The 20,000-nt window shown below is 40.3% G+C and overlaps 1 protein-coding gene across 1 annotated transcript; it reads right to left on the reverse strand.

Moving 5' to 3' along the window:
• Positions 1–853: 853 nt before the first annotated feature.
• Positions 854–19,970, reverse strand: cbx6.L (chromobox 6 L homeolog). Its single transcript, NM_001094605.1, is given in 5 exon segments — positions 854–4,674; positions 6,063–6,129; positions 6,724–6,789; positions 17,623–17,666; positions 19,843–19,970. Coding segments are annotated over 5 exon segments (1,089 nt in total). The 5' UTR covers positions 19,912–19,970; the 3' UTR covers positions 854–3,831.
• Between the last annotated feature and the right edge of the window lie 30 nt (positions 19,971–20,000).

Genomic DNA, 20,000 nt, shown 5'->3' on the forward strand with positions numbered 1-20,000 from the left:
TTGGTTTATCCACTGTACAACATTATGATGGAATACAGAGAATGCTATAAAAACCCCGGCGGGTTGGAGGCCATAGAAATATATTGGAGGGCCAAATCTGGCCCCTTAAACCAACAGTTCGACAGCCCTGTTATAAACCAATGTAGAGCATCACTAGCAACAATCTTTTTGTAATTCAATCTGAGATTCCGAGAGTCAGTTCAGGCAACATTATTAAGTTAGTGTACACCTAAGGAACACAAGTCCACTGAGGACACCTGACAAACTGGAATTGGGTAAGTAGATGTATGTCATCGACACCAACCCTATGCCCTGTTCTAGTGCCCAGTCTGCACCAAAATCTACCTTGTAATGCCAGGATCATTAATCTGCAAAGCGTGTTTTGGAAAACTCTACAAAATAATCATTCAGCATTTAAAAATTAAAATGCACAATAGTCACTCTTTCTTCAGTTAACATGAGAAGTACTCTCCCACCTTCACTCTCCTGCCCCCCCCCACTTTTATCTTTCCGTTTCCCCTTTTTCTGTACCCACTCTCTTATTAAAACACTGACAATAACCTTATTACTGGCTTTATTATTAAAGTAAATAGTCCTAATTTGTACTTGCTGTGGATATTGTATGGCCTTTTTATTTATAATCTTCATCAATGTACGTTGTCAATTGTTTAAAATTCAATAAATAATTTAAAAAGTTATATAAGTTACTTGGCCATTTCAACTAAACCAGCAAGATGGCAACCCTCCAGTTCAGGATAAAATAAGCAATGGCAAGACAAAAAGGAACTTAACAGGCATCACCTTGACAAAAGTTGAAATTTAAATTGGGCTTCAATATCCCTAGATGTGGACATTTTTTTTTTTTAAATCAAGATGCAAAAGCGTTGCATATTGTGCTCATTTCAGTCACCTTGAAGTGGGTCAAGGACCTTCTGCATGCCGCCCTTCATCTAGCCACATGACACTGCTGAATTGCAGTAGAAGCACCACTGGCTAATATAATAAACCAGACTTACCCCATGCTGTTTTGTACCTAAATAAAACAAGGCAATGTTTCACACATCAGTATCAGGAAAATATTTATGGTTCAGAAACAGGATACCTTGCATTGGGAAGCTGAGGAAGTTTAATTTGCATGAATATCCTAGTCGTATGCAGCATTTAGGGGATAAAGAAGGAACATGCATGGAAGAAAATATTTAACTGTTGAGAAAGGATAGGCAAGAGTTAGCACCAGAATAAAGCACCGAGATGGGAGTTTGAGTCCTGCCAGGACTTGTACTAGCTTTTTCATAACTGAAGTATTTAAACTACATTCACTCAATCTGCAGTGAACCATTCACATTTTCGAGTTTGTTTTGTCTGAAGAAAGCTGGGAAAACTATTTAAATTACTAAGCTGCCCACACACCGGCTAATGATTGGCCAGGAAGTTTGAAAAAGTTCATTGTCAGACAGGGGACTGACAATGACCCCCCCCTGGTATGTATATGGAGTCATCAGCAGACCTCTAGCAACGGAATGTATCCAGTTATCCAAAGAGATATGTATAATATAACAAGGATCTATGCAGAAGTTAATTCGCATAAGATCCAAACACTAAACTTGGGAGATCACTAGACCATTAGCCTCTGTATGGGCAGCTCTCAAAAGTTCCCCAAATTAACACGTGGAAATGGCAAAGCCTGTTATGTTGTGTGATTTGTTCCAAGACCCATTTTCTTAGTGCAGTAACCCATAGCAACCAGAGATTTGCTATCAATATTCAACCTGGCGTAGATTGATTAAAGCTAATTGCTAATTTGGTGCTATCGGTTGCACCCTTGGCCAAAGTTTCTCAGTTAAAACATTGAACTCCAATAATGACTTGAATCAAATAATGAAAACAGCAGTGCCATAAATATTCTGCCAAGACTTATGAAATTTATACAGTTTGTATCAAAGGTGTAGTATGGCATGTTAGTTCCATAAATCTTTGGACAGAGACAATATTTTTCGAATTTTGGTTCTGTACATTACAATGAATTTTAAATAAAAAAACTCAGATGCAGTTGAACTGCAGACTTTCAGCTTTAATTCAGTGGGTTGAACAAAAAGATACAAATGTGAGGAACTAAAGCCTTTTTCTAACACAATCACTTCATTTCAGAGGCTCAAAAGTAATTGACAATTGACTCAAAGGCTATTTCATGGTAGGTGTGGATAATGCCATCGTTATGTCATTATCAATGAAGCAGATAAAAAAAGCCCTGGAGTTGATTTGAGGGGGGCGTGATTGTATGTGGAAGATTTTGCTGACAACATGCGGTCAAAGAAGCTCTCCATGCAGGTGAAACAAGCCACCCTAAAGCTGCAAAAACAGAAAAAAAAACATCTGAGAAGTTGCTACAATATTAGGTGTGGCAAAATCTACAGTTTGGTACATCCTGACAAAGAAAGAAAGAAAGCACTGATGAACTCAGCAACGCAAAAAGACCTGGACGTCCATGGAAGACAACAGTGGTGGATGATCGCAGAATCATTACCATGGTGAAGAGAAACCCATTCACAACAGCCAAACAAGTGAACAACACTCTCCAAGAGAAAGGCGTATTGATATCAAAGTCTACCATAAAGAGAAGACTGCATGAAAGTAAATACAGAGGGTGCACTGCAAGGTGCAAGCCACTCATAAGCATCAAGAATAGAAAGGCTAGATTGGACATTGCTACAAAAAAAACATCTAAAAAGTCAGCACAGTTCTGGAAAAACATTCTTTGGACAGATGAAACCAAGATCAACCTCTACTAGAATGATGGCAAGAAAAAAGTTTGGAGAAGGCGTGGAACAGCTCATGATCCAAAGCATACCACATCTATAAAACATGGCGGAGGCAGTGTGATGGCTTGGGTGTGCATGGCTGCCAGTGGCACTGGGACACTAGTGTTTATGTCTGATGTGACACAGGACAGAAGTCTGCAGTTCAACTGCATCGGAGTTGTTTCATTTAAAATTCATTGTGGTAATGTACAGAACCAAAATTAGAAAAAAAGTTGTCTCTGTCCAAAGATTTACGGACCTAACTGTAACTGGTCAACTGGACTAGGGTACTGCGAACCTCCTTATATTAAATGGTAGCCACTAATATATGCCCATCATTTTGCATTTATATTGAGATTAATATTTTAAATAAATTATTCAAGATTTCAGCTTTTTATAGCTTAAGCTTCTACACTTTTAAAGAAATATATTGAATAACAGATACTGAAGTACAAATGTCAGTGGCTTTTTGCAGCTAAATCATTGGTTATGATTTTAAATAAATATTTCCAAGCTTTATCTCTCTCTCTCTCTCTCTCTCTCTCTCTCTATATATAGCTGCAATTTCATTCAGATGCCACAATTTCACATGACATTAAAGTAATTCATGATGGCTGGCATTTTCTTTACTGTACAACCGTTCTACTACTTCCACGATCCACTGTTTCAAAATACATTTGATGTTAAATGTGTTTTTCTTGCCCCTCAAATGGCAAACAATGGATAGGGATGCAGTAAGGTCTGTGGTTTTAGATAAAATCGTATAAAGACAGCTTTTGGGATAGGATTGTGCATTGTGTTTTTGTCTTTTTTTCCCTGTCCTCCTTATAAATGTTACAGAAAAACGTACTAAGTTTTTACACACAAAGAAATGTAAGCACCAATATTACATTTTAAGGGTAGCACCTATCAAATATAGACCTCTTGTGGAAAGGGTGACGTAGCTTCAATTGGTATGAGTGAGTGAACCTTTAAATATCAGGGCCCATATCCTCCATGCTCTTCTTACATGAGGGGTTCTCTCTTTCTGTTCTTATTTGCTGGTAGCGACTTTCTCGAAGTCTTGAGCATTGCAGAATTCCTTTATGGTGACGGTTAACAAATTGCTAGTGACATCTGTCACCACTACGTTGGAGCAAGGAGACATGTCTGGACGCCAGTCCCCAGCCTCCTCATCAACATCAGACTCTTCAGGTTCTCCTTGACTACGCTTGCTTGCAGAAGACTCTGGGGGGATTGACAGATCCAAGGCCTCAGACTCACGCCAGTCTGGAACAGCAGGACTGAGGGTCTCAGGCATAAGCTTGGGAGGGCGGTCATCAGATGGTGCAGGAGAGGGGCACCCAGAAGTACTAGAACTGTCATCAGCCAGGCCTTCTTGGGTAGCTTCATCACCATCTTTAGCCCTTTCAGGACCACAAAGAGCTGGATTGTTATAAAGAGAAAATGCCCCGTATTTAAGATGGCGTATCTGATTGCGAAGCATACTTTCACTATACTTTTTACTTTTACCAATCACCCTATTTCGGGAGGGAATTTTTGGGCGAGCCAGAGGAGCCTTTGTCCCTTTGTCTATGACTTTGAGGTTAAGGATGATGCGATTTCTTTTTGGCTCTCTAGGCTTGGCCTTGCGGTTGATGATGCGCACCGTTTCAGAAAAAGGTGAAACAGGGGGGCGCATACCAGAGCCTGTTCCAGATGGGGCAGTGGGATCTGGGCGAGGGAGCGGACGACGAGACATACTATGGCAGCGGCGGATGTCTTTTTTTAAACGATGAACTGCTGCACTGGAGTGCAACTTTGGAGAGGGACTGGACCCAGGCTTCATGGTGAAATGAACATCGCTCATTTGCAGGGCATCAGTCTGTGCTCTGGCCTGTTAATAATGACATTACAAAAATGCATCAACAGAAATATTACTATAGGTATTTTTAACTAAAGACTATGATTATTTGCTAGAAATGTAACAAAGACTTTAATTCAAGTGGATTAAAACTTGGAATTTGGTGGAAAATATTAACTATATGTTCATCTGCCCCTGAGCAAACTAAGAAATCACAAATATGCACAATAATTTATAGCCAAAATACATTAACACTATTCTTTAAAGACTTACAGATTTCAGTTAACGGGGATATAAGCCTCAAGACGGGACCTTTTTATCTTCCTCTGAGTAAAGTTGCAACACTGTTTTCATATATCTTTACAATAATTGTAGGTTGTTTTTTTTATTTATGTGCTTCCCTGTGTTTGAATGCTGGAGTGATTAAAAATGTATACAGGATTCGGATAATGATCACCCTTGTATTCTTTCCATTTCACAACTTTCTATGCTTTTGTGTTGCATGCTAAATTAGTGAACCTTTCCTGAAATTTTAAGCACAAATGAAATACTGTCTGTGCCCTCCTACTGGCCTTATAACACATTCTGTCATTGTGGACATAACACATTATATGACCACTAGTTTCTGCTTGTCAGCTGCAGAGCAGACAAACACATTTTTTGATATCCTCATAAAACTTTGATATAATTTCAAACATGACTCACTTGCCCTATTTCAATATAACTGCATCCCAATTGGTGGACCTGTATCAATTACACCCATAGGTGGCATATAAAAATAAGACAGAAAAGAGGAAAAAATAGTATACCGGTAAATAAAGCAGAACAAAGCAAGTCGTAGAGGTCAATGAAAGCCCAATATCCGGAAGGGTGGCGATCTGAACGCCAAACCCCAGTTCCACAGTGATCCGGGAGCAGAACTACTGGGGGTGCATCCGGGCCCACGCTCCCTTGGGACCCTTTGGACACTTGTGTAGATGCAAATCCTCGCTGAAAACGGTGTGTGTGTGTGGGAAGACTGCTCTGCCTGCAACTGAGCCCTGGTTATAGTTATGTTATTGCAGGGATCCCTTTTGCTAAACTTAAATCTGAGGCTGGTACCCCTCTTGCTGTATCCAAGGGTCCAATACAGAGATGTGGGCACAGTGCATGCAAAAGCATGTGAATCTTTGCTCCTGGCCTGGCTCATCAGTGCACAAGCATTAAGCTCTTGGGACTACATTTGAGAAGCACAGGCAGAATTCTGCCTACTCTCCCTATAAGAACAGCAACTGGGCCAGCACAAGAAAAAGGAACACTTACCTGGGATTCAGGATAAGCAAATAGGTCAACTTTTTATGTTCATCCTCTAATGTTTATTAGGAAGTGTGTATTTCCATTTTAATCTCCTTTAGACAACATGAGTTGACATTCTTAATTACCTTAAGCAGGAATGTTTTTGGTTTAGGGCCTCGTTTCTTCGGTCCATAAATTTCCTGTTCCCTCTCCCTGTGTGTTTAAAAATAAGAACTCTATTAAGGAAGGTGGAACACAGAACACAAAATTTTGCTTAATGTGTTTCATACAGGTCAGGGCTGCTGTATTTTTTGAAGTGAAGAACTGAAGAATACCTTCTTTTAATTCCCTACGTATAGCAGATATGCCCCCAAAGACTTGGAAGATAAGTTGAACCAGTGGTAAACTATACGGTGTATCCTGAACCTTAGCGAAGCTTTTCAGGTCTAGTTCCAACATTTTCCTTACTGGCAGAGATATCAGCAGTAGACCAGAAGCCTCTTACTGTGAGCACAAGTATATGTAATCTGTTGCATACACAAAACCCTATCCACTATCAAAGAGCAGTGGGCTCATTTATTAACACTATTTTACTGGAAACAGCACTAGTGCAAGTTAGCACCTATAAGTTCTTTGTTTCACATTCTAACTTGCAGTAGAAGGTTCAAAACGTAGTGCTGGCTTCTACCGACACCGGACTTGTGCAATTTAGAACCTATAATCATACATTAGCCCACTATAGCTTTAGGGTAATGCTTTGATAAAACTATACAAGGCAAGTAAGGGAGAGAACAGAAATATTCTTACTTCTGCTCAAAAGCTACAATAAGGCGGGAATCCAAGATATTCTCTTCTGGCTCCCAAGTGCTGTATCTGCAATAGAACACACATATCAGAAACGTTTATAGCAAAAACATAACATCTACCATAATGCCAGAACTACTTATTCTATATTTGCAGCATCTAATCCATATACCTATATAATGACCAACTTAGTAGGTGGCCCAAAAAATCTTACACCTATGGAGAGGCATTACCACCCATATTCAGCTTGATAGGCTGTAAAAGACATCTGACCGTGGCCCTGTCAGTTCAGTTTAGGCAAGACTTAATGCACATGGGGCTTGCGAGTATGCATTTCAGTGCTGAAACCCACTCCGAGTGTCCGGCCCAATGCAGTGGCACCAGGTGCAGTCACATGAGAAGGCTGATGCCAGTGGAGGGGATTTTTCTGCATTTCTCCACAGGCTAAGAATTAGCCCCATGTGGCATTAGCTTAAGGTTTATAGGAATTATAGTTGATGTCTAGAGTGGAGGATAGGTAGTAAAAGCATGGTGACTTCACTCCTTTGTGTTGCAAATGATTGTCGACATTCCCCCCTTGGACATGTAGGGTGCTGCAGAGTACCTCCCCTGAGATCTGCTCTTTATAAAGAAGGTCTCTTCCACTAAGCCCAGTTGTAAATGCATATGGGTATTTAGGAGTTTTTTTATAGATATCATATAGATAAGTACAATGTCTGGTCAGTAGTGGTCACACAGGGCTAAAAATTCCTATCAATGATCTAGTAATCTGAGGCTGAATGACTAGGTACAGGATAAAACAAGGCTGTTAGGAAAAAGATATATCTGAACCAGGTAACATATTGAGCGGTTATGATAATATGGGTTAGAAAACACGATAATGTACGATATTCGGTGCGTGTATGGTGGGAGACGAGTTGACTGATATCAGCAGAAGACTTTGCTCGTCAATCGGGCTGGCCCGGAAAATTTTGATTGGGCGCCTTTGAAGGCACCCGAACATCTGCCATTGTTAGTGCTAAATTGCCAAATACAGGTAGAATTCTATTGTTTCTACCTGTATATCCGGCCATTCAGCTTTACAAGTGTGTATTGAATTGATATTTCCTGGAAAGAGTTTTTCTAGGAAAGATTGTAATTGTAATATCTATGGCCACCTTAAGGCACTTAAGTGGGTACATCACAGGTACTGATTCAAGACCTATAGGCCATTAGAACAGGGTAACAGAATCTTAATACATAATACATGGCACATTCATGGGCAAACACTTTTTGACAAATTCTGTTAAAGCTAGTCTGCTGAATTATTCCAAATACTCCCCATCTGTTTTTGACCAATGCTGTGTCAGTCCTAAAATAATTTAAACCTATTTCTAACTATTGAAACAAAACCTCATCCTTCCCATTAGACAACTGCTCTAAGAAAAATATGGTGAAATGCAACCTGATGCCAAGGTTTTTCCAAAACTTCAAAATGGACTAAAACCCACAGAGACAACGATAGATATAATTAAGTCTTCTGTAAAGTTGATCTGGGGTAGAAGGAAGTTTACAGTGGGGCATATTTACTTAAGGGTGAAAAGTGTGATTCCCCTCAACATCGCCAAGAGAAAAACAAGTTTTAGAAAATTAACTTTGCAGTGGTGAAAATTCTCTTTGCATTGGAGTAAAATCACAGCTCTTCTCCAGTGAATATTCTCCAATTTACTAAAAGCACAAGAAAATATTTTTGCCAAGAGAAACTTCTCCAGGTTCAGGCTGGCAAACTACCATTATAAAGATGGAGCAGCCACTTTTGAATCTCATAGTTTACTTTACCTCCTCCATGCTAATTTTTTCATGTCATTTCTTCATGGTAAAAATTCTGTAGAGAATTGTCCCCACTACAATGGTATGGGGGAAATATACGGGTGGAGAGCAATCACCAAATTTCTCTTGAAAAAACTGTAGTTGTAATTTATAGTAGATAAGAGTTATGCTGTGAAAATACACTTGGCGAACTGAGGTGAAAGTTAGTGGAGGAGAAAATACACACTTTTGTAAATTTGCCCCAGTGTCCTTGAGAATGTCCTACCTACGTGTGACTGAGAAGGTAGATATGGGTAGGTCAACAATCCAATTCATGGGCATATAGAATTAAAACATGACCCACCGAAAACAGCCTGGCAACCAACAGCTGAGAAAACATAGAGAAATCTTTTTGTAGAAAAATGGCAGACAGATGAAATGCCTGTCAATGGTAATGGGTGGCATAATCAGCAATACGGGTATGGGATCCCTTTTTCAGGAGACCCGTTACCCAGAAAGCTCAGGATTTCGAGGAAACCATCTCCTCAAGACTCCTTTTAAATCAAATATTTTGAATTTCAATCAATTATTTCCTTTTTCTCTGTAATAATAAAACAGTACCTTGTACTTGATGCCAACTAAGCTGCAGAAATTCACACTGGTGGCAAAAAATCCTATTGGGTTTATTCAATGTTTTAAAGATTTTTTTTAGTACACTTAGGGGCAGATTAGAGTTGTTTATTCCACGAAAATTCGAGTATTCAAATTGTATTTTTCGGTCAAAAAAAAAAAAAAACCCTCGAAACAATTCAGTTTTTAAAAAAAACTTGAATATTCGAGATTTATTATACCTCGACCCTGGAAATAGCTTGATTTCGAAATTACACCACCTAAAACCTGTTGTGGTTCAGTAGAAGTCACTGCCAGTGGTCCCTGGAACCATTTGAAGAGGTAAACAGCCTGCTTGATGTTCGAGGGTTTTGCCCAAAAACTCGAATTGAGAGATTCAATCTATTCGAGTTTTTTTCTGCCGAAAACTCGATCAATCGGGACTTGAACTCGCAGAATCAGTTCCCTTTCTAGTTTTTTCTTAAGTAAGATACCATTCGAGTTTCGAGGTCATTCTAGGTTAAAAAAATCTAGCACCTTTGATAAATAACCCCCTTAATGGTCTATGACGGGGCCCCCCCCAACTGTTTTTTACCTGTGAACCACATTCAAACAGAGTTGGGGAGCAACATAAGCATGAAATATGTTCTTTTGGTACCAAAAAAGGCTGTCATTGGCTATGTGTTAGCCCCTATGTGGATTGGCAGCATACAGGAGACTCCAAGCCAGGAATTCAAAGCACCTGCTTTGAGGTCCCTGGCCCTCATGTTGCTCATGAGCCAATGGGTGGGGACCAATGGTCTATGGTGATGCAAATTAAGAGACCCCTTATCTTGAAAACCCCAGGTATAGAAGATTTTGGATAACAGGTCCCACACCTGTATTTGATAGCAATATATTTTTTTTTTTTATAACTCTTTATTTATTCAACATAGAGTTTTCATTTTCATCTGTACAACATCTATGCAATGACATGTATAGACCTCAGATCAGCACATTATTTCACAATATACAGAAAAAGTAATATAAAATAAAATAAAAAGGCATGGCATCCATAATATGGAAAGAAATCATATGCATCCTAGGTGTACCTGTTCCCAATAAAGGGAAAGCTCTTCGGGATAATTGCAAACAGTGTCAGCATTCCGTACATGAATACAGAGAGGAAAAGGAGAACCGAAACAACAGGTAGGAGGAAAGAAAGAGAAAGAGAAGAAAAAGAGAAGGAAAATAAAGGAACATCATAAAAACAGCAAAAATGACCGAGCTCGGGGGTGAATTGAAAAAAAAAATAAAAGGGTCCCTATCCGGGAACAAGGTAGCATGTCGTCGGGGGATATAAAGTGTCCCAAGGAGACCAAACTTTCTCGTAAATTGGTAAACGGGAGGCATGCAAGGCAGCCATACATTCCATTCGTCGTATGTCCTGGATAGCTGTTTTCAATTCGGTTGCTGTGGGAGGTTGAAGCTTCTTCCAGTTGCGGGCTATAACCCGTCTAGAGGCAGTTAAAATCAAATTAGCTAATTTTTGGCTATGTTTCTTAAGCCCAGGGAGTGGAGATCCGAGCAAAAAAGAAAGTGGGTTTCGTTGTATATCGGTACCAAACAGTAGAGCCAACATATCCCGCACTTCCTGCCAATAATGTGCCATAAGAGGGCACGTCCAGAAAACATGATAGAGAGTCCCCACACCGCCACAGTGCCGCCAACACTCCGGGGATACTGTCGGGTAAAACGAGTGGAGCTTACTCGGCGTCAGGTACCATTGCATAAGAATCTTATAATTGGTTTCCTTGTGAGTCACACATACCGAGGCCCTTCTGAGATTCTCCCAAATTAGTGACCATTGCGGAAGGGTTATCACTTCCCCAAGCGCCTGTTCCCAGGCCAGCATATAGCCATGTTTCAAAAAAGAGGGCTCGGAGTAGGTATTGAGGGTGCCATAAATGTCGGATAGAAGCCCCTTCCTGGATCCTCTAGTGGTCATAATCGAATCCAAAGGGCTGAGCACCGAGGGGGCCTGAGAGCCCACCATTGCCAGGGCAAAATGTTTAATTTGAAGATATTGGTAAAACAACGAGTTACTAAGCTCATATTTGGCTTGAAGTTCTTGAAAAGAATACAGTTTACGGGTGAGCGGGTGATAAAGGTCCCTGAGCTGAGTTAGACCGGCCTGTCGCCAGGGCTGTGCAAAAGAGTCCATAAGTCCAGGAGGAAAGTAAGGGTTGCCCCAGAGAGGGCTTAGCCGATATGGCCCTGGGAATGTGTTAAACTGTACTTTAGCATAGTTCCATAATGACACTGTCAATTTTACCGAATTCAGTACACAGTCCTTGACTTTCAGCAACTTCCTCGAATCCCATAAAAAAGAGGAGATGGCAAAAGGAGAAACAGTATCATTTTCCAAGGATACCCACTTCCCACAATGTGTCCTGTCCGACCATGCCACTGCCTGCCTTAAATGCGCAGCCAGATAGTACCTAGTAATATCTGGAGCCCCCAGGCCCCCCCACTCCCTCGGGGACGTGAGCACCCTCTTAGATATTCTGTGGGATTTAGCAGCCCATATGAAGTTCACTAATTTAGCCTGAATCTGCTTCAATATTGTAAACGGGACTCGTATAGGCAAGGTCTCAAAATAATATAGCAATCTGGGAAGAGTTACCATTTTTACCGTGGCAATCCTGCCCAGCCAAGATAATGAATGGGAGGTCCATTTATCAAGATCCGCACAAGTCCTAGCAAAAAGTGGAGTATAATTTTCCTTATAGAGGGTGGCATAGCTTGGAGTCAAGCGGATCCCCAGATATTTAATATAGGCCGTTTTCCAATTATAATTAAAATTCAATTGCAGGAGCTTGAGTTGCATACAGGGGATATTTATAGGGAGAGCCTCGGACTTGTCTTGGTTAATTTTATGGTTAGAAAGTCTACTATACGTAGCTAAGACAGCATGCAAATTAGGGAGAGATGTCATTGGTCGAGTGAGAGTAAGGAGTACATCGTCGGCAAACAACGAAATTTTGTGAGTTTCACCCTTATGAGTGGGGCCCATAATATTAGGGGAGTTCCTAATTGCAACAGCTAATGGCTCTATTGACAGTGCATAAATCAAAGGGGAAAGGGGACACCCCTGTCTGGTCCCATTGGTAATCGCGATGGAAGCAGACAAATAACCCTCTATCCTAACCGCAGCTGACGGGCAAGAGTACAAAGCGGATATAGCATTCCGGAAAGGACCCCTAAATCCCATCATGTCGAAGACCTTGTTCATAAATGCCCAATTGAGGCGGTCAAAGGCCTTTTCCGCGTCTAACCCCAGGACCAGAAGAGGAGTCTTAGCCGAATTGGCCAAATCTATGAGGTCAATAATCTTCCTAGTATTATCTCCGGCCTGCCGGCCCATGATAAACCCCACCTGGTCCTGGTTGATTAGCGAAGGCATTAATAACGTTAGGCGGTTCGCAAGAATTTTGCTAAAAATTTTTATATCCACATTCAACAATGCTATAGGGCGATAGCTTTTACAGGATTGGGGGTCCTTTCCTTCCTTGGGGAGAAGTGAGATATGAGAATAGAGCATGGATGGTGGTGGGCTAGAGCCTTGCAGGATACCATTAAGGACCTGCAGCAAATGTGGGAGCAATATATTTTTATGCCAACATATGTACATTTCATAACCAGGTCCAGGTATCAGGTTGTTTGCTAGATTTTTATTCCAACGTCAAAGGGTTGGAATAACCAACATATGTACATTTCATAACCAGGTCCAGGTATCAGGTTGTTTGCTAGATTTTTATTCCAACGTCAAAGGGTTCAAGATTCAAGGCTGTCCAAATGGAGGTGGCCCTATTTTTACGCTCTCCTATATTTCTATGGGCTCCCCAGATTGTTCATCATAAATTTGACATAATCCAGCCAACCAACATGTAGTACGGCAACTAATTGCATATAGTTGGACAGAAAACACTCAACAGGGCAGTACTTACATTTTTGCATGCAGATAATTGTTACTAAAGTAACACCATGATATGGAGGCAGTACAATGACCGTACAATATATTCAATAGTGATAAAAGAAACTTTTTAGTCAAAGTAGAACCCTACCATTCCCACCAGCATGATCTGACGTGATTTAGTCAAAAGTGCATGCATTCAAAAGAAGGGATAGATAGTGGGAGTCCCACCGCCCTACGTCTACCCCAAAATTCTCCAAGATGTAAGATATGTAGAGGCACATTTATCAAAGGTCAAAATTTCAAAATCCTGTGAATTTTTCTTTAATAAATTCAAATAAAATTCGATTGGGGGGTTATTTAATAAAAAAAATTTAATTGCTAAAACTTGAACTAATATTACCTACCCAAAAACTCGAATTGAATTTGAATAAAATTCAACTAAACTCGAATTGAGTTTTTTCTACAAAAAAAACAAATGTCAGGAAGGCTAGTAACACCTTCAAATTGGTCACTGGTCTTCTCTTATTGACTTATACATGAACTCAGCAGGTTTTAATTGGCGAATAGTTGAATTCTAATTTTTAAAGGCAAGGTTTGATACATCTTTTGATAAAATTGAATATCTAAAACTTGAATGAATATTACTGACCCGAAAACTCAAATTGAATTAGAATAAAATTCAACTAAACTCTCATTCTACAAAAAAAACTCGAATGTCAGGAAGGCTAGTAACACCGTTTTAGTTGGCGAATAGTTGAATTCAAATTTTTAAAAGGTGCAAGGTTTGATAAATCTCTAAATTCAAATTAAAATCGAGTTTTAATTATTCACAATTCGAATCTGAGAGTTTTGACCATAAAACAAATTCGAAAATTCAAATTCGAATTTTCAATTCGACCATTAATAAATAACATAATTCCCAATCGGCTTTAGTTTTACACTCCAACGCAGAATCCCGCTCATGGCAACTACACAGAACTAGGGATGCACCGAATCCACTATTTTGGATTCGGCCGAACCCCCGAATCCTTTGCGAGAGATTCGGTGGAATACCGAACCTAATCCTAATTTGCATATGCAAATTAGGGGTGGGAAGGGGAAAACTTTTTTTACTTCCTTGTTTTGTGACAAAAAGTCACGTGATTTCCCTCCCCACCCCTAATTTGCATATGTTAATCAGGATTCGGTTCGGCCTGGCAGAAGGATTCGGCCGAATCCGAATCCTGCTGAAAAAGGCTGAATCCTGGCCAAATCCTGAACCAAATCCTGGATTCGGTGCATCCCTACACAGAACTATAGTTAATGATTAGTTGGGACACCTGCTTCTGAATATCTTAGATTTGTATTATTTCCCCTTGTTTAGCCCTTATTAAAGTTGTGCTAAGGGGGCAGGACAGATGGCTTTGTAAATAGCTGCAGCTGGATCAAGGGTGTTACAGTGGCGGCAAAAAGACTCTATAATCAGGCTGTTTTCTTAGAACTAAAGCAGAAAAACTTCTTACTGCGTGGGAGTTATCAATCATTATGACATGGAGGGGAAATGCTAACTACTTGTTCACGTAAATAAAAGTTCAGGGGTGGGAGAGTTTTAGTAACCACAGCTGAAAAATATAATTGAAACCATCTGGAAAAAAAAAAATATTTGCTTTCATCTGATGAATCAGTCTAGCTAAAGACATATGGACAGTGTACCCCATTAAGCAAAAAAAAACAACAATCAACCCCTGCTTTTTACATATGAAATCTCAGTACACTCATAGCTGGCCTCGATATGATGGGGAGTTTTTATGCATGGGCAGGTGTGAGTTAAAGATGGCATATTGTGGTTTGTGGAACTTTCAGAATGCCTGATAACATCTCATTTCGGGTAGCAAATTACATTAAAACCGAAACTTCAGATTTTATTAGAATCTCTGTTGTGAAATGGGGGGGGGGGTTTGTATTGTGGGAGCAAACAATGTATGGCTTTCATTACTAATGAAACATTTTATTTTTTAAGTATAAAAATAAAAAATCAAACTATTTGTACTTATTCTTGTACAGATATTCCAGTATGCATATGCTCTGACAACAAGATCCATAGAAGATACAGGTATGGGACGGTTATGCAGAATACTTGGGACCTGAGTTTTTCCGAATAAGGGATCTTTCTGTAATCTGGATCACCATACCTTAAGTCTACTAAAAAAAAAAATTAATATAAATTTAACCCAATGGAATTGTTTTGGATCTAGTAAGGATTAATTATATTTTGGGATCAAGTACAAGCTACTGTTTTATTACAGAGAAGAAGAGAATCATTTTTAAAAAATTTAATTATATTGATTATAAAGGACTGTAATTCTAAGCTTTCTGGATAACTGGTTTCCGGGTAACGGATCCTACACCTGTATTTATTTTGTGCAATTTTGGACATTCTTACCCTACTTTGTCCTCTACATTTACACAGAGGGATTTTTGTGTAGAAAGGACTAGTCTTACAATGAGGTACATTACCTTAATGCGGCTCAACGTTTCCCCCTCTCACACATACATGCAATGCAATCATAAAAATGCTCCCTACATTCAAGAAGTTGGGACCTTGCTGCCATTATGCTGTGTATTGTGGCAAAACGAGACACTGGCACAGTAAAGCTTTGGTAACTATGAAATGGCAAATGTTCATTAAAAGAAAATATTTCAATTTGTGTAAATTACAGGGGAGGGGTTTCAAAATACAGTGTACATTTTGCCAGTGGCAGAAACCAGTGTTAACCCATTAGACCTTTGTATTCAATAGCCTACTACATTGGACTGAACACAACCAACTGCTTGTTACTATGGTTTCTAATTTAGAGAAAAGGGACTTATGTTTTGCCTCAAGGACTTCTGTAAATGAAATGCTATTTGTACCCTTTGGATTTCAAATCAGGAACTGGAATACTCATGGTGTTATCTGCTCTTGGACAATTAAAATAAAGACAGAAAGTGCACATACAGTACATACACATCCAAGCCATTCTTAACGGCATTAACTGAAGCAGCCATCACAACATCACCCGGCAGTGCATTCCACAACCTCACTGTCCTGACTGTGAAGAACCCTTGACAGTCTACCCTCATAATTTAAGTCTTCCATCCCTCTAATCAATTTAGCTGCACGTCTCTGCACTCTCTCCAGCTCATTTATATCCCTCTTAAGGACTGGAGTCCAAAACTGCACTGCATACTCCAGATGATGCCTTACCAGGGACCTATAAAGAGGCATAATTATGTTTTCATCCCTTGAGTTAATGCCCTTTTTTATGCAAGACAGAACTTTATTTGCTTTAGTAGCCACAGAATGACACTGCCCAGAATTAGACAACTTGTTATCTACAAAGACCCCTAGATCCTTCTCATTTAAGGAAACTCCCAACACACTGCCATTTAGTGTATAACTTGCATTTATATTATTTTTGCCAAAGTGCATAACTTTGCATTTATCAACATTGAACCTCAGTTTCCAGTTTGTGCCCAGTTTTCCAACTTAGACAAATCACTCTTCTAAAGTGGCAGCATCCTGCATGGAACCTATAGTTCTGCACAATTTAGTATCATCTGCAAAAATAGAAACAGTACTTTCAATGCCCACCTCCAGGTCATTAATAAACAAGTTGAAAAGCAAAGGACCAAGTACAGAGCCCTGTGGTTCTCTACTAACAACACTGGTCCAATTAGAAAATGTTCCATTTACCACCACTCTTTGTAGTCTATCTTTTAGCCAGTTCTCTATCCAGGTACAAATACTATGTTCCAGGCCAACATTCCTTAATTTAACCAGTAACCTTTTGTGTGGCCCTGTATCAAATGCTTTAGCAAAGTCTAAGTAAATCACATCCACTGCCATCCCAGAATCGAGGTCCCTGCTTACCTTCTCATAAAAAGAAATGAAGTTAGTCTGGCAAGATCTATTAAGCATAAAACCATGCTGGCACACACTCATAGTATTATGATTTGCTAGAAAGTCCAGTATCTTATCCTTTATTAACCCTTCGAAAAGCTTTCCTACCACAGACATCAGACTAACTGGCCTATAGTTTTGAGGCTGAGAACGGGATCCTTTTTTGAATAGGAGGCACCACATTAGCAATTCGCCAGACCTCAATGAATCCTAAAATATTAAGTAAAGAGGTTTGGCAATCACAGAGCTAAGCTCGCTAAGTACCCTGGGATACTAAAGGTTCCACATTTTTCTTCTCCTTTAGGGTGATGACACATGAGAAGATTAGATGCCCCACCATTAATTGCCTCTAGTGTGGCGACCTACAAATGCTTTCCTAGCAGCTAACATGCCAATTGCCACCAGGGAACCATACGTTGTGTGAAGTTTCCTCGCATAGGAACATTGGGCTACTTGAGGGAAGTTTACACTATTCCCACTAAAATTACAAGTGATGGAATACACTTAGCTGGTGCATCACTACTGTAAATAGTGGACATATCCAAATAAAAAGCATTTGTAATGCATATTTTGTACTCATTTATTGTAGTAAGTAAAATGTATGGAAAGTTAAAGAAATACTTACTTGATAGCCCAGCCTTTCCATTTCACCAGATACTCAATACGCCCCTATAAAACAGAAGAGAAAACCATACATTGAGATTGGCTCTCATTCACAGATTGCTTTTTGTACAAAAGAAAGAAGAGTTCACAAAACATGGAATAAAGATAAATTCTGTATACCAGCCTTCCTATATTTCTGTCTATATTCCCTATTAATAACATTGACAATAGACATCATTTTTACTGGACAGGTCAAAAATACTGGCCAGGTGACAACCATAGCAGAAAGGAGTCAGACAGGTAAAAGCATAAAAACTTTGCCAAGGTTTCACTCAGCCTCTTTAAAGTCTCAGTCCTTCCCTTCAGGGTACACTTTCTGCTTCAATTCTTATTTTTCTGGGTGTATCCTCTGCATTTGAAATGATCTTCCATCCCATAAAATGTTTTAATACACTTGGTATCTGCAATTGAGCTGCATCGTGGTTCTTTCTAAGCAACTTTCTGACATATCCTTATCAGTCTTTTATACCAACAAATCTCTTGTGCAGTTCAACTTATTGTCAAGGTGTTTCAAGTTTACTACTACTACTATTCTGTTTTTCTTCATGTATACTCACTCTTTGGGAGACCTCACCAGTTCTTTTTGGAAAAGATAAAAGAATCACCATCCTGACACACTGCCCTCAACACTAAGCATTACAGGATGCACTACAGTTCCCAAGATCCTCTGCCAACAGCTTCTGTCTGGGAAATAGAAAAATACAGCCAAGAACAAGTACCACTGCACTCTGGATTAAGTCCTGCAGCAGGCTAGTGTTTGTATGTTAAAGGCAGGTAACTACAAGTGTAGGTGTTTTAATTCTGAAAATCGTTTCCCCCTTCTTCTTTTAAAGGAGAACTAGTTTACTAGAGAAGTAGCTAGAAATGTTGTACATTATGTTTTGTGCTTCTGTACCAACTCAAGGCAACCACAGCCCTTTAGCAGTAAAGATCTGTGTCTCCAAAGATGCCCTAGTAGCTCCCCATCTTCTTTTCTGCTGATTCACTACACATGCTCTGTGCTGCTGTCACTTACTGAGCTTAGGGACCCACTCACAATATACAGTACACATAGAATAGAAATGTCACAATATAAGGCTGATTAGTAATTAATACAGATAATTACTACATGGCAGCACAGAAACCAGTGCAATTAGCACCAGAATCTAATAATCGGCCCTGTAGCTTCAACCTAATTTTCTGCTTGATAATTTGTGACGACCCCTAAGCTTAGCTTCTCAACAGCTGCTCAGAGCCCACTGAGTATGTGAGTGTCGCAGACACTTTCCAAGATGGTGACCCCTTGTGACAAGTTTAAAGTCCTGGATCATTGCTGCCATTAAGAAACTGAAATTTAGGCTGATGCAATAAGATCAGTATTTAAAATATGGCATTTTTATCCATATTCATTTGTAGGGTTTGGTTCTCCTTTAAATCTGGTTTTCCCAACTCTGTTCAAGCCTTCTGCCAGACCTCACATAACATGGCAGCAGGTCAGGCAGTGGATAGAGCTGTTCCGGTGTTCAGACCCAGCAGGTAACTGTTGTGGAACTACAACTCTAGCTCAAACATTTTGTCTTGATGTCCCTTGCTTTAATTGAGCCCAAAGTTTCCGAGTATACACTAGCACTCGCTTCCATGAATACATAGGGGAGCAAGTAAGGTTCACCCAAAATCTGTGTGTAATGGATGTTCAGGCTGGGATATCAGGAGGAGAGGGAATGGGCATTCTCCCCAGCTGTCAGCACAGCTGCCTGGCAGTCACACCGACACCCAATACGCGCTTGGTTTAGGCAGGGGGGAAGCACTACGGACAGTTCGGAAAATGCGGGCGACAATTAACGCAGCAACTACTTCAGTTCCCCGCACCTGTTTGTACACAAGCAAGACGCATAAGCAGTTACATCACGGATAACAGGATTTGTCCTTGTTGTTTATCTAACAGCGTAAAGACGCCAAGCTCGCTGCTACGGCACAGACAGGTCGGCATTATTGTATGAGCGACACGCAAAGCCTGTCTCCGCTCTATGATGCTCGCACTCTGCGTGCAAAGAGTTAACGCCTGCAAACCAGCGCCATTGCGATGCACAAGGGGCCTGTCTGGCCGGAGTTGACAGCGCAGCTACGAACGATGTAAACACAGGCGCTGGGGAGCCGGCCAGACAGTCTCTACCAAACGATCCTTTCGTCGAGAGCCTCTCACCTTCCTAATACGCCTTTTCATGATCGACTCTGCGGCAAAAACCCGCTCCCCGACTGCAGACAGCTCCATGTTCAGCGCGCCCCCGGCAAAGACCAAGCAAACAGACAGCTCCTCCTTTCCCGGCCGCTGTCACCTCAGCTCAAACCCGCCCCCTACCG

This window comes from Xenopus laevis, chromosome 4L, assembly GCF_017654675.1.
Source record: "Xenopus laevis strain J_2021 chromosome 4L, Xenopus_laevis_v10.1, whole genome shotgun sequence".
In the NCBI taxonomy this organism is placed as follows: domain Eukaryota; kingdom Metazoa; phylum Chordata; class Amphibia; order Anura; family Pipidae; genus Xenopus; species Xenopus laevis.